At 43.0% G+C, this 13,225-nt stretch overlaps 1 protein-coding gene across 1 annotated transcript in view; it reads right to left on the bottom strand.

Moving 5' to 3' along the window:
* The window catches only part of GALNTL6 (polypeptide N-acetylgalactosaminyltransferase like 6), a 1,542,469-nt gene that overhangs the window by 225,756 nt on the left and 1,303,488 nt on the right, over nt 1-13,225 (bottom strand). The window contains exons 5-6 of the mRNA NM_001191298.2: nt 13,002-13,187; nt 7,033-7,216 (exon numbers count right to left, since the gene is read on the bottom strand). Of these exons, the coding sequence (NP_001178227.1) occupies nt 7,033-7,216; nt 13,002-13,187 (370 nt within the window). The remainder of the gene's footprint in view (nt 1-7,032; nt 7,217-13,001; nt 13,188-13,225) is intronic.

The following is a 13,225-nucleotide window of genomic DNA, read 5'->3' as shown; positions in this document are numbered from 1 at the left end:
ATAACTTTTCTTCCAAGGAGTAAGCGTCTTTTAATTTCATGGCTGCAGTCACCATCTACAGTGATTTTGGAGCCCCCCAAAATAAAGTCTGACACTGTTTCCACTGTTTCCCCATCTATTTCCCATGAAGTGATGGGACCAGATGCCATGATCTTAGTTTTCTGAATGTTGAGCTTTAAGCCAACTTTTTCACTCTCCTCTTTTACTTTCATCAAGAGGCTCTTTAGTTCTTCTTCACTTTCTGCCATAAGGGTGGTGTCATCTGCATATCTGAGGTTATTGATATTTCTCCTGTCAGTCTTGATTCCAGCTTGTGCTTCTTCCAACCCAGAGTTTCTCATGATGTACTCTGCATGTAAGTTAAATAAGCAGGGTGACAATCTACAGCCTTGACGTACTCCTTTTCCTATTTGGAACCAGTCTGTTGTTCCATGTCCAGTTCTAACAGTTGCTTCCTGACCTGAATGCAGGTTTCTCAAGAGGCAGATCGGGTGGTCTGGTATTCCCATCTCTTTCAGAATTTTCCACAGTTTATTGTGATCCACACAGTCAAAGGCTTTGGCATAGTGAATAAAGCAGAAATAGATGTTTTTCTGGAACTCTTGTTTTTTCGATGATCCAGTGGATATTGGCAATTTGGTCTCTGGTTCCTCTGCCTTTTCTAAAACCAGCTTGAACATCTGGAATTTCATGGTTCATGTATTGCTGAAGCCTGGCTTGGAGAACTTTGAGCATTACTTTACTAGTGTGTGAGATGAGTGCAATTGTGTGGTAGTTTGAGCATTCTTTGGCATTGCCTTTCTTTGGGATTGGAATGAAAACTGACCTTTTCCAGTCCTGTGGCCACTTCTGAGTTTTGCAAATTTACTGGCATATTGAGTGCAGTACTTTCACAGCATTGTCTTTCAGGATTTGAAATAGCTCAACTGGAATTCCATCACCTCCACTAACTTTGTTCGTAGTGATGCTTTCTAAGGCCCACTTGACTTCACATTCCAGGATGTCTGGCTCTAGGTGAGTGATCACACCATGGTGATTATCTGGGTCATGAAGATCTTTTTTGTACAGTTCTTCTGTGTATTCTTGCCACCTCTTCTTAATATCTTCTGCTTCTGTTAGCTCCCTATCATTTCTGTCCTTTATCGAGCCCATCTTTGCATGAAATATTCCCTTGGTATCTCTAATTTTCTGGAAGAGATCTCTAGTCTTTCCCATTCTGTTGTTTCCCTCTATTTCTTTGCACTGATCGCTGAGGAAGGCTTTCTTATGTCTCCTTGCTATTCTTTGGAACTCTGCATTCAGATGCTTATATCTTTACCTTTTTTTCCACAGCTATTTGTAAGGCCTCCTCAGACAGCCATTTGGCTTTTTTGCATTTCTTTTCCATGGGGATGGTCTCGATCCCTGTCTCCTGTACAATGTCACGAACCTCCGTCCATAGTTCATCAGGCACTCTATCTATCAGATCTAGTCCCTTAAATCTATTTCTCACTTCCACTGTATAATTATAAGGGGTTTGATTTAGGTCATACCTGAATGGTCTAGTGGTTTTCCCTACTTTCTTCAATTTAAGTCTGAATTTGACAATAAGGAGTTCAAGATCTGAGCCACAGTCAGCTCCCAGACTTGTTTTTGCTGACTGTATAGAGCTTCTCCATCTTTGGCTGCTATGCCAAAGAATATAATCAATCTGATTTCGGTGTTGGCCATCTGGTGATGTCCATGTATAGAGTCTTCTCTTGTGTTGTTGGAAGAGGGTGTTTACTATGACCAGTGCGTTTCTCCTGGCAAAACTATATTAGCTTTTGCCCTGCTTCATTCTGTATTCCAAGGCCAAATTTGCCTATTACCCCAGGTGATTCTTGACTTCCTACTTTTGCATTCCAGTCCCTTATAATGAAAAGGACATCTTTTTTCATAACCTATATTAATAAATACCATTTATACCATGACCCAGAATCATATATGCATTACACAAAATCACATATCTGAGACAATCCCTATACTTATGTACTGATATAATACTCTGAAATTTTCAATTCAGTTCAGTTAATTCATTGTTAAATACTGTTCATGCCACAGTAATTTCACATGATTTACAGGTTGAAAAATACCACTGCAATTGCTAGTTGGAGAAGACTCCAGTAATGGTAGAATCAGTGAGAGAATTCAGATATTGTCATTTAGGAAATTTGATCCACTTGTTCAGAAGATAAGCTTTGCATATATTTTATCAGAAAGGTCTTGGAATTTGAACTGCATTTCCATCTAACTCTTCAGTTCCTTTCTTCCTGACTTTTCTGCCTGTCTCCCCTGACACCCGTCCCCAGTAAATCCTCACAGTAGCCAACAGAAAACATGAAAGACTTGAGAGATGTGTAGATAGACCATGTTTCTTCTGTATGTCTTAAAGCTTTTACATCTAGAGAAGGGAGTGTTTGCCAAAAGCATGTCTGTTTATTCATACATTCACTTGGCCACCGAGATAATGGGATTGCAGACACACTGCTCAGAGCTGCGTGGGTAACTAAGCATTTACTTATTATCAGGGAGGCAAATGCAGTTTCCAAGATCAAAGTGGATACTCCTAGAAGCTATGGTTATTGCAAAAGGATGAAGTGCCCTCCTTCCCAGGAATCAAAGCGACTTCAAGCAGAAAGGCGGGCTTACATTTGACAGAATCCCACTTTTGACAGGATGGCAACCATCTAAGTATGTGACAAGATCGAGAGTTATTTAATTCCAAAAGTTAGCAACTCTGCCAGCTCTGGGGTTAAGCAACAGGCCTGATACTGTCATGGCCATAGCTGGGGTCTGCCTAACGAAATTTTAATTGTCAGTGCAAGGACTGAGAATACTTTTAGAATTTTCACGAATTGAAATTCCTTTGGTAGTATCTTGATCCCATGTCTGCAGAAAGCAGGGGCCCCATTTGCTATTTCAGTGGAAGTAAAGTATTAATGAAATACATTATAACCCAACCATGATTACAGTATCTGTTGGAAAAGTCATCTTGGATGAATCCTTGCCCTGAACACAGCAACCTTGAGCGGTAGCAACTAGGCCATGGCTATTCTACCATCAGCGGCCATCTACCAAGAGTTCCCCTGTGTTTGTTGTTGTTGCTCAGTCAGTAAGTCATGGCCAACTCTTTGTGACCCCATGGACTGCAGCACACCAGGCTTCCCTGTCCTTCACTATCTCCCGGAGTCAGTTGAAACTCGTATCCATTGAGTCAGTGATGCCATCCAACTATCCAACCACCTTATCCTCTGTCACCCCTTTCTCCTCCTGTCCTTGATCTTTCCCAGCATCAGGATCTTTTCCAATGAGTCAGTGCTTCGCATCAGGTGGCCAAAGTATTGGAGCTTCAGCTTCAGCATCCGTCCTTCCAATGAATATTCAGGGTTGATTTCCTTTAGGATCGACTTCTTTGATCTCTTTGCAGTCCAAGGGATTCTCAAATGTCTTCTCCAGCACAGTTTGAAAGCATCAGTTCTTCCTGGCTCAGCCTTCTTTCTGGTTCAATTCTCACATCTGTACATGACCACTAGAAAAACCATAGCTTTGACTGTTTGGATCTTTGTTGACAAAATGATGCCTCTGCTTTTTAATATGCTGTCTAGGTTTGTCATAGCTTTTCTTCCAAGAAGAAAGCGTCTTTTAGGATCCACTGTGTTAAAGGGTTTAATTTTTTTGGTATTCTCCCACACCCACTTGGCTTTGAAACCCAACCTAAGTCCTGTTGCTAAGACTTTCAGAATGGTTATCTTCATGGACGTGTAAAGATCATCTCCTAGAAACTTCTTCTCTTGGATTACTGAAAAACTTCCCTGGTAGTTTTCAATATCCTTGAAATATTGGCTGGAGTATTTGGAAGAGTAACAAAGGGCTTCATTATTTCTTTTCCAAAACTAATAATTTAGGAGTCTGAAGAGGCGTCTTTCAGAAATTCTGGATACTTAATGAGTGTGCTTCATAGATATTACATTTCTATTACAATAGATAGCTTTTTTAAAAATAATAAAATTAGCTTTTTTTCAGGCTAATGTCTCTTGAGATCCCCCTTGTCCTCCCAAGAGCTTACCTTTCTAGAGACTGTTAGAATTAGAGGAACCATTTTCCTGACATTTATCAAATGTTTACTGTAATTTAAAGCTTGAGTGTCACAGAAGTCAGTTTTATACTTGTGAGTTTCTCTACTGCAAATGTTTATAGCCCATATTTTGATGAAAAGACAGTATTTATTTTTTTGATGTTAAATTGTGTGAGCTGTTTATATGTTTTGGATATTAACCCCTTACTGGTCATATCACCTGCAAATATTTTATCCCATTCTGTTGGTTGTCTTTTCATTTTGTTGATGGTTTTTTTTGCTGTGCAGAAAAACTTTTAAGTAGTTTCCATCTGTTTATCTTTGCTTTTATTTCCTTTGCTTTAGGAAATGGATCTAAAAAAAATTGCTGCGATTTATATCAAAGGGTGTTCTGCCTATGTTTTCCTCTAGGAATTTTATAGTCTACAGTTTTATAGTCTTACATTTAGGTTTTTAATCCATTGAGTTTATTTATTTATTTGATATGGGCCATGTCTGTCTCTTATTATTAGCACTTACAAGCAGTGTGAAAACTGATCATAACAAATGTGAGATTTACCACATTAATTGTATTGCTTGCCTCAGGCATTACTAAGTATTTGCTTGTGAAGCTGGACACTACGAGTTCTTTATTTTGGCATTTATTGAGTTTATTTTTGTATATGGTTTTAGAGAATCATACAAATCAACATAAAAAAACCCCTAAATTTAAAAAGTGGGCAGAAGACCCTAATAAGCATTTCTCAACAGAGGAAATACAGATGGCCAACATACACATGTAAAGATGCTCAACATCACTAATTGTCAGGGAAATGCAAATTAAAACCACAGTGAGATATCACTTCATATCTGTCAGAGTGGCCATAATCAAAAAAGACCACAATTAACAAATGTTGACAAAGGTGTGGAGAAAAGCAAACGCTTGCTTGTACACCATTGGTGGGAATGTAAATTGGTACAGTCACTGCAGAAAGCTGTGTGGGGCTTTCTCAAAAAACTAAAAATAGAACTTCCACACGAACTGGCAGTTCCACTCCTGGGTATATATTAAAAACAAACAGGTGAACAAAAGCACCAATTGTCCAGTGTTCACAGCAGCATTATGTATAATAGCCAAGATATGGAAGCAACCTAAGTGTCCATCAATAGATAAATGGATCAAGAAGATGTATCCATGGTATGTGTATGTATATATATAGTAGATGCTCTACTCTGGATCTGTCATTTGGATTGAGTTCCCCAAGTTTAAGTTCTGGGAGCGGCTGCTCAGAAACATGACCTTCCTTTATACAGAAGCAGTTCCCAGCAGAGATGGAAAAAAGTAAAAGTGAAAGTGATAGTCACTAAGTCATCTCTGACTCTTTGCCACCCCTGGATGGTGGCCCACCAGGCTCCTCTGTCCATGGGATTTTTTTTTTCCAGGAAAGAGTACTGGAGTGGGTTGTCATTTCCTTCTCCAAGGGATCCTCAGGACCCAGGAATAGAACCCGAGTCTCCTGCACTGCAGGCAGATTCTTTACCGTCTGCATATTTCATATCATTCCCTTATACTGTAAACAAAAGTAGAGTAGTTCATTTAAATAATTCTTTAGGGCAGTGACCCCCAAGGTTTTTGGAATCATGGATTCATTTCATGAGAAACAACTTTTCCACAGACCCAGAAGAGGATAGTTTTGGGATGATTCAAGTGCATTACATTTATTGTACACTTTATTTCTATTATTATTGTGATATATAATGAGACAATTATACAACTCACCATAAGGCAGAATCAGTGGGGACCTTGAGCTTGTTTTCCTGCAACTAGATGGTCCCATCTAGGGGTGACGGGAGACAGTGAGAGGCGAAGTATATTCTTATGTCCCGTCTACTCCGAATTGTCATTTGGTTGCTGTCCCTGCAGAAACCCTGCTTCACAAAGATAGGATTTTGGAAATGGTGCTTTTGTGGCAACCTAGAATATTCCACCTAGACTTTAATCCAGAAAGTATTGTGATCTGAAGTGGTGTCAAACATAGTTTTAAGGCCACCATCATTTGTGATCTCAGGTGGCAATGCTGGCGATGAGGAGCAGCTGTAAATACAGATGAAGCCTCCCTCACCTGCCCACTGCTCACCTCCTGCTGTGTGACCCAGTTCCTACCAGGTCATGAACCAGTATTCATTCCTGTCCCAGGGGTTGGGGACTCCCGCTTTAGGGAAAAGCACAAAGAACAGAGGAATTGATGCTTTCAAATTGTGGTGCTGGAGAAGACTCTTGAGAGTCCCTTGGACTGCAAGAAGATCAAAGCAGTCAATCCTAAAGGAAATCAACCCTGAATATTCATTGGAAGGACTAACACTGAAGCTGAAGCTCCAATACTTTGGCCACCCAATAAGAAGAGCCAACTCACTGGAAAAGACTCTGATGCTGGGAAAGATTGAGGGCAGGAGGAGAAGGGGACAACAGAGAATGAGATGGTTGGATGGTGTCACCGACTCGATGGACATGAGTTTGAGCAAACTCTGGGAGATAGTGAGGGACAGAGGAGCCTGGTGTGCTGCAGTCCCTGGGGTCACAGAGTCTGGACAAGACTTAATGACTAGACAACAACAACAGGAAAGAAGAGAGGGAACTGAAAATGGAAAGAGAAGCTCTAAGAGAATATCTGAAAGGGGCTATGCCTCCCTTCTCTTTGCATTTGCTGTGAACTCTGCTTTTTCCTGATTCCACATTGCACATGCCCTCTCATGCTTAGAAAGTTGGAGAATGTACTCTGGCCACCTTATGATTTTTTATACCTTGTAAGTCTGACCTTTCCCCAATGTCTTGCATACCTTTGCCACCTGTTTTATTCCATTTCATTAGAGATAATTGTCCTGGTGCGTCTCCAGTTGACACACACATGCCCCAGTCACCTACCGCCTCCCCATCAGGTCCCCAGGCTGCTACTCACTCGAAAGGGTCACTGGGGTCCGCCCTCTGCAGCTCTGGCGGGATGGGGATCCTCTTGTAATACATTTCCCAGTCAAAGGCACCGCGCATGGCGTCCCCGGCTTGCGCCTCGTACCCAAAGTGATTGTGGTCGATGACGTCGATCATGGGGCAAACAATGGTCTTGTGGTTCAGTGCAATTTGGTCTGAAAAGCGGAAGCACAGAGCAGGAAGTGATATGCCTGCTTAGGTCATCCCTCACTTTTCTGCAAAAGCCCTTCCTCACCCATCGCCCTTGAAGCCTGGTTCCCTGTGGTCTTCAGAGCACTTTGCAGTATCTCTGTATGCTGGGCGTGACGTGATGGGACCTTGATCAGGTGCAATTGGTGTTGTGGTGCTTACTTTTAAGAAAGTGATGTCCCAGAGAGACCTGGAGAAGTCCATTTAACTCTCCCTCTGTCACATTTCTGCTCTGACTTGTCCCCAATCTGTCATTTCATGGTGCCTCCACCATGCATGGGGTATAAACACTCCCTGTGTTCCTTTAAGCATGCGGCTAGAGCCTGCTGAGAGAATACTGGCCTGCTTTCTGGAGGGTCCAGGATGTAAATATTTAACTTCATGGTTTTTATCATCTAATCTCACAGTGGCCCTGATGGCTGGTCCTCTCCTGTCCCCCCAGATTCTGGGAAATGACACACAGAATCCTTTGCTCTCAGGCTTGCCTGAGATTTCACCAAGTCCTAGATTTGCCCTGCTGTTGTTGCTACTGTTCTTTAATATAGATTTTGTTCATCAAAGCTGTACATTTTTTATTTAATACATTTATTCATTTTTAATTGGAGGACAGTTGCCTTATATTATGTTGGTTTATGCCATAGGTCAGCGTGAATGACCATCTAGGTATGCATATGCCCCTCTGTCGTGCGCCTCCCTCCCACCTTCTACTCTGTCCCACGCCTCTAGGTTGTCACAGAGCACTGCATTTGAGCTCCCTGCGTCGTACAGCAAATTCCAGCTGGCTGTCTCTTTTACGTATAGTGATGTATGTTTCAGTGCTACTCTCTCAGCTCTTCCCACCCTCTCCTTCTCCACTATGTTCGTAAATTCACTCTTCTCTCATCATATCCAAAAATATATTAGGTGATGTGTTAACTGCTGCTACTATTAAATTCTTGAGCAACTACTAATACACTTATGCTGTTTCTTTTCCTTTTTTAAATTGGAGAATAATTGCTTTACAATGTTGCATTGGTTTCTGCTGTACGACTAGGTGAACCAGCTCTCTCTCTCTATACGTGTATTCCTACCCTCTTGCACCTGCCTCCCACCTACTCATCCCACCCGTCTAGGTCATCACAGAGCACAAGCTGAGCTCCCTGTGCTGGCCTACAGCTTCCCACCAGCTGTCTATTGTATAGATGCACGTGTGCTCAGCTGCTCGGTTGTGTCTGACTCATTGCAACTCCATGGACTATAGCCTGCCTGTCTCCTCTGTCCATGGGATTCTCTAGGCAAGAATACTGGAATAGGTTGCCATTTCCTCCTCAGGGGGATCTTCTCAACCCCAGGAACTGAACTGGTGTCTCCTATATCACAGGCAGCCCCTTTAACACTGAGCCACCACATGATAGGGTATATGTGTCAGTGCAACTCCTGCTGTTTCTAATCCTCCTGGCAACCCTGTGAGGTGGCTCTAATTATTATTCCCAATTTACACATGAGGAAACTGGGTGCAAAGAAGTTAAGTAACTTGTCCAAGTTTGCTTGTATTTTGAGAACACGCACTAGGATGCAAGTCCCGCTTAACGGTCCAGTCCTAAAGCCTGGGGTCCATCCAGTTGCCGTGGTGCTTCTCTGAGGCAGAAAGGAGACTTATTCTCCAGTTCCAGTCCCAGATCCTCCCTGGTAGTTGTTATTATGCCAGACGTGGACGGCCAGCGCTGGAAAGGGCACACACATGTACTCTGGTTCACCTACAAGAGTGTCATGTGAAGTATTGTCTTCTCCACAATGTGCATTTCTTCAATATTTTGTTATAACAGCTAACACTACCAGAGGGCTTGAGCTTCTAAGTGTCAACATCTGCTTTCTGGTTCTTTGAGAGACCTCTGGATGTGGCATGAGGAATAAAGCACAGTTAAATATCTTTAAAAGAGGAAAGGCATCATGGAGAAATAATGAGGTCTGACAGTTTCCATGTCATTATCTTGATGACAGTAATGAGGAGGATGTGGGGATCACAGGATCCTGTGGAAAACCTCCCCTCCAGATCTACATGCCTTCCATCCACTCATGGATTTGTTCATTAATTCATTCATAGTTTAGTAGTTATTCATTGAGTAGAAACTGCATGCCTGTCACTTTGCATGGTTCTAGGGGAGCCAGCAGTGAGCCACAACCACAAAAACCCCTGTCTTCATGAATGGACCAAAGAGAATCCATAGGCACAGTAGATCACTCAATTATTTAGTGTGCTGCGCTGTGCTTAGTTGCTGAGTCGTGTCTGACTCTTTGCGACCTCATGGACTGGAGCCCACCAGGCTCCTCTGTCCATGGAATTCTCCAGGCAGGAATACTGGAGTGGGTAGCCATTTGCTTCTCTAGTGGACCATCTCATCTGAGGGATCAAACCCAAATGTCCTGCATTGGCAGGCAGATTCTTTACTGTTTGAGCCACTAGAGATGCCTCATATAGTACGCTGCTGCTGCTGCTGCTAAGTTGCTTCAATCGTGTCCGACTCTGTGCAACCCCATAGACGGCAGCCCACCAGGCTTCCCCGTCCCTGGGATTCTCCAGGCAAGAACACTGGAGTGGGTTTCCATTTCCTTCTCCAATGCATGAAAGTGAAAAGTGAAAGTGAAGTCGCTCAGTTGTGTCTGACTGTAGCGACCCCATGGACTGCAGCCTACCAGGCTCCTCCGTCCGTGGGATTTTCCAGGCAAAAGTACTGGGGTGGGGTGCCATTGCCTTCTCCGGATATAGTATGCTAGATGGTCTTAAATGTGATAGAAAGAAAATAAAACAGGGTAAGGCTAATGTTGGAGAAGGAAATGGCAACCCACTCCAGTGTTCTTGCCTGGAGAATCCCAGGGATGGGGGAGCCTGGTGGGCTGCCGTCTATGGGGTCGCACAGAGTCGGACATGACTGAAGCGACTTAGCAGCAGCAGCAGCAAGGCGAATGTGGCATGTGGAGAAGGTTGTGATTTTGTTTTATTTTTAATTTTTTAGCTTATTATGTTCGGATCCTTGTCTTTATTTATTTGTTAGAAAAGGGGTTGCAGTCTTAGCTAGTGTGGTCCCAGGAGGCCTCAGAGAGCCTAAGGTCACCTTCATCTTATTTAGTTATTTAGTAGGCAGAGAGACCCGGCCTCCCACCCCCAACACCTTCGGATCAGTCCCCACCAAGGGCTCTCTACGCACCCTTTTTCACCTGGGAAAGTCTTAGAGTAGGTTTTATCTTTCACTAAGTGGTCTTTTCCCAGAGATGTCTTTGACAGAGGAGACCTTCACTGCTGTGTCCAAAATATTTCTTCTATCAGCTCTGCTGCTACATGAGTATTAAGGTTTCAGTGATGTTCTTCAATCCAATTCAGAATCAGGTTGACTTAACAAGTTCCTTGACCAACAAGGAGTCCCAAGGTGACCCAAAGAGAATGAGTCTGTTAAATTAACTGTCAGCTTTCCTGTCAAATTTCCTCTCAGCTCTCATCCAGCCGCTCTTGCTCACAGTGAAGGCAGTTTGACTACTTTTTTTGTCTAAGGATTGTGCCTACATTTCAATTTCCTGGGATCAAACAAATAGACTCTTAATGGGAAATTGAAATCCAGGTATAATCCCGGAGTGAAAAATGAACCAAACCGTGTGACTCCACCTGTTTCTTTAAAATTTTTTTTTCATTTTGAAAGATGTATCAAGGCAGTGATAGAGGAAAATAAAAAAAGATAGCAATCCTGAGCTCAGATCATGTCTTAACCATCAGGCCTATAGGAAATGAAATGCTTCAAAGGGAAAAATGGGTTTCTCTTTATTTTCTGTCTTTTCCCTTTCCTCTCCTCTTTTTAGATGCATAGGAACAATCAGGGCCTTGATCATTGGCTTTTAGGGATTGCTTTGGTTCATAAATAATTAGCCCTTGTGCTGACTTCCTTGCCTATTCAACACCTTACAGGCCAAATTCAGTTTAAGGGAAGCTCAGGGCTACTGATGAAACTTTAAATTGCTATGCCCTTGGACAAGGTACTTTTAATTAAAGGCTCAGAAGAGTCTCTGACCATTAGGAGCATAGAAACATCCCTGTGGATTAGGGTGGCCAGGCCGTTGTCTGTCGGAGAGGGGGTGGATCTGAGATATGGTGGGGCCTTACCGGCTGATCATTTCCTGTTTCAAATCCAACACAGTTTCAGTTGATTTCCACCCCCCGCCCCCCGCATCTTTTACTAATGGAGCTTTGCCAGTTCCGCCTGAAATCCTGCACAGTTGTCAATAGCAAGCGATTCTTCCTGAGGCAGCTATTGTGAAGGCGGTTGTTACTTGCTTTAGCTCCAAGACCAGGGATATATTTACAATAAAAGTTGATTTAGTGAAATCTGGAGGAACATAAAGGAACACAATGTGCAGACCAAGAACTTTTTAGAAACACATTTTTTCTTATTTTACAATTTATTCCTTAGCTACGACTGGGCTTTATCTCTGTCTTCATTGTGAAATTAAAGAGATATTAATAGTAATGCTTGGACTCAGTTTCACATAGGTTTTCTAGTTTGAATGCATTTGCTGTTTTTAACAGTTCAAGTGTCAGAGAGTCTTCTTGTGATCATTTAAGATGTATCACCTGGGGGGCAACTCTGTGTGTTTGAAGGGTTCTGTGTGAATGTAAGGGGTCATATATTTAGGCAGCTAGGCTGGAGCCAGAGTGGAAAGGAGAAGAGCCTTGTAAATCCTGAGAAAATGTCAGAGTGCTTGCACCATGACTATATTCTGGGGGCTGAATGCATTTTTCATCGCAGCATCAGAACAAATGTCAGTTCAGAGATGCTCTCAAGAATTGCAGCAGGGCCTAGACAAAGTTGGTGATGTGGACTTATTAGTGATGTGGAGTTTTACATGATGGTAGCCTGGAAAATCCCATGGATAGAGGAGCCTGGTAGGCTGCAGTCCATGGGGTTGCTAAGAGTTGGACTCGACTGAGTGACTTCCCTTTCACTTTTCACTTTCATGCATTGGAGAAGGAAATGGCAACCCACTCTGGTATTCTTGCCTGGAGAATCCCAGGGATTGGGGAGCCTGGTGGCCTGCCATCTATGGGGTCGTACAGAGTCGGACACGACTGAAGTGACTTAGCAGCAGCAGCAGCAGCAGTGAATAATGAGGTTTGTTTTTCCCTTAGGAAAACGGGCAGCTCTCATCTCTTAACAATCCTGTAATAATCACTAAACATTATGTGTGTGTGTGTGTGCATTTTAACCATACTGTGCTTATGTGTGCTAAGTCACTTTAGTCGTATTCAACTCTTTGCAACCCTGTATACTGCAGCCCGCCAGGCTCCTCTGTCCATGGGGTTTTCCAGGCAAGTATACTGGAATGGGTTGTCATGGCCTCCTCCAGGAGATCTTCCCAACCTAGAGATCAAACCTGCATCTCTTACATCCCCTGTTTTGGCAGGTGAGTTCTTTACCAGTAGAGCCACCTGGGAAGCCCACTGTACTTGTAGATAGTATAATAAACACCTTTTCCTTTTAGTCTACTCAGTGAATGTCTCAGATAATAAATCAAACCTTATTGAACCAAAGTTAGACTGCATTATCTAAAAAGGTAATTTCAATGCGGTTTTCTAGTTACCTATACTTCCCAGCAATGGTTAATAATAGCGTTCAGGGCTCCCACTGCAAACCCCATCAAAGGGGTCTCTAGCCTTCGTCAACGGCAGACTAAATAGAAGTAAACCCCCTCCCCTGCCTAGACCCCAGGAGGCTGAGGGGCACTCACTGAGGAGCGGGGGCAGCCAGTTGACGTTGACCTCACAGTGGGAGTCTAGGAAGGTCAGGACCTCGCCTCTGGCCATGGATGCCCCCAGGAGTCGTGTCCGGATCAGCCCTTCCCTTTTCTTGGTGCGGACGATCCTCACTTTGGAAAACCGAGCCATGTACTCTTCCAGCTTCTCCTTCAAGTGTTCTGGGAAAGAAGAAGACACAGCAGGACACGGAACATTA

This window comes from Bos taurus, chromosome 8, assembly GCF_002263795.3.
Source record: "Bos taurus isolate L1 Dominette 01449 registration number 42190680 breed Hereford chromosome 8, ARS-UCD2.0, whole genome shotgun sequence".
Classification (NCBI taxonomy): domain Eukaryota; kingdom Metazoa; phylum Chordata; class Mammalia; order Artiodactyla; family Bovidae; genus Bos; species Bos taurus.
Note: the sequence above shows the minus strand (reverse complement) of the source record. Positions and strands in the feature narration are given on the sequence as shown.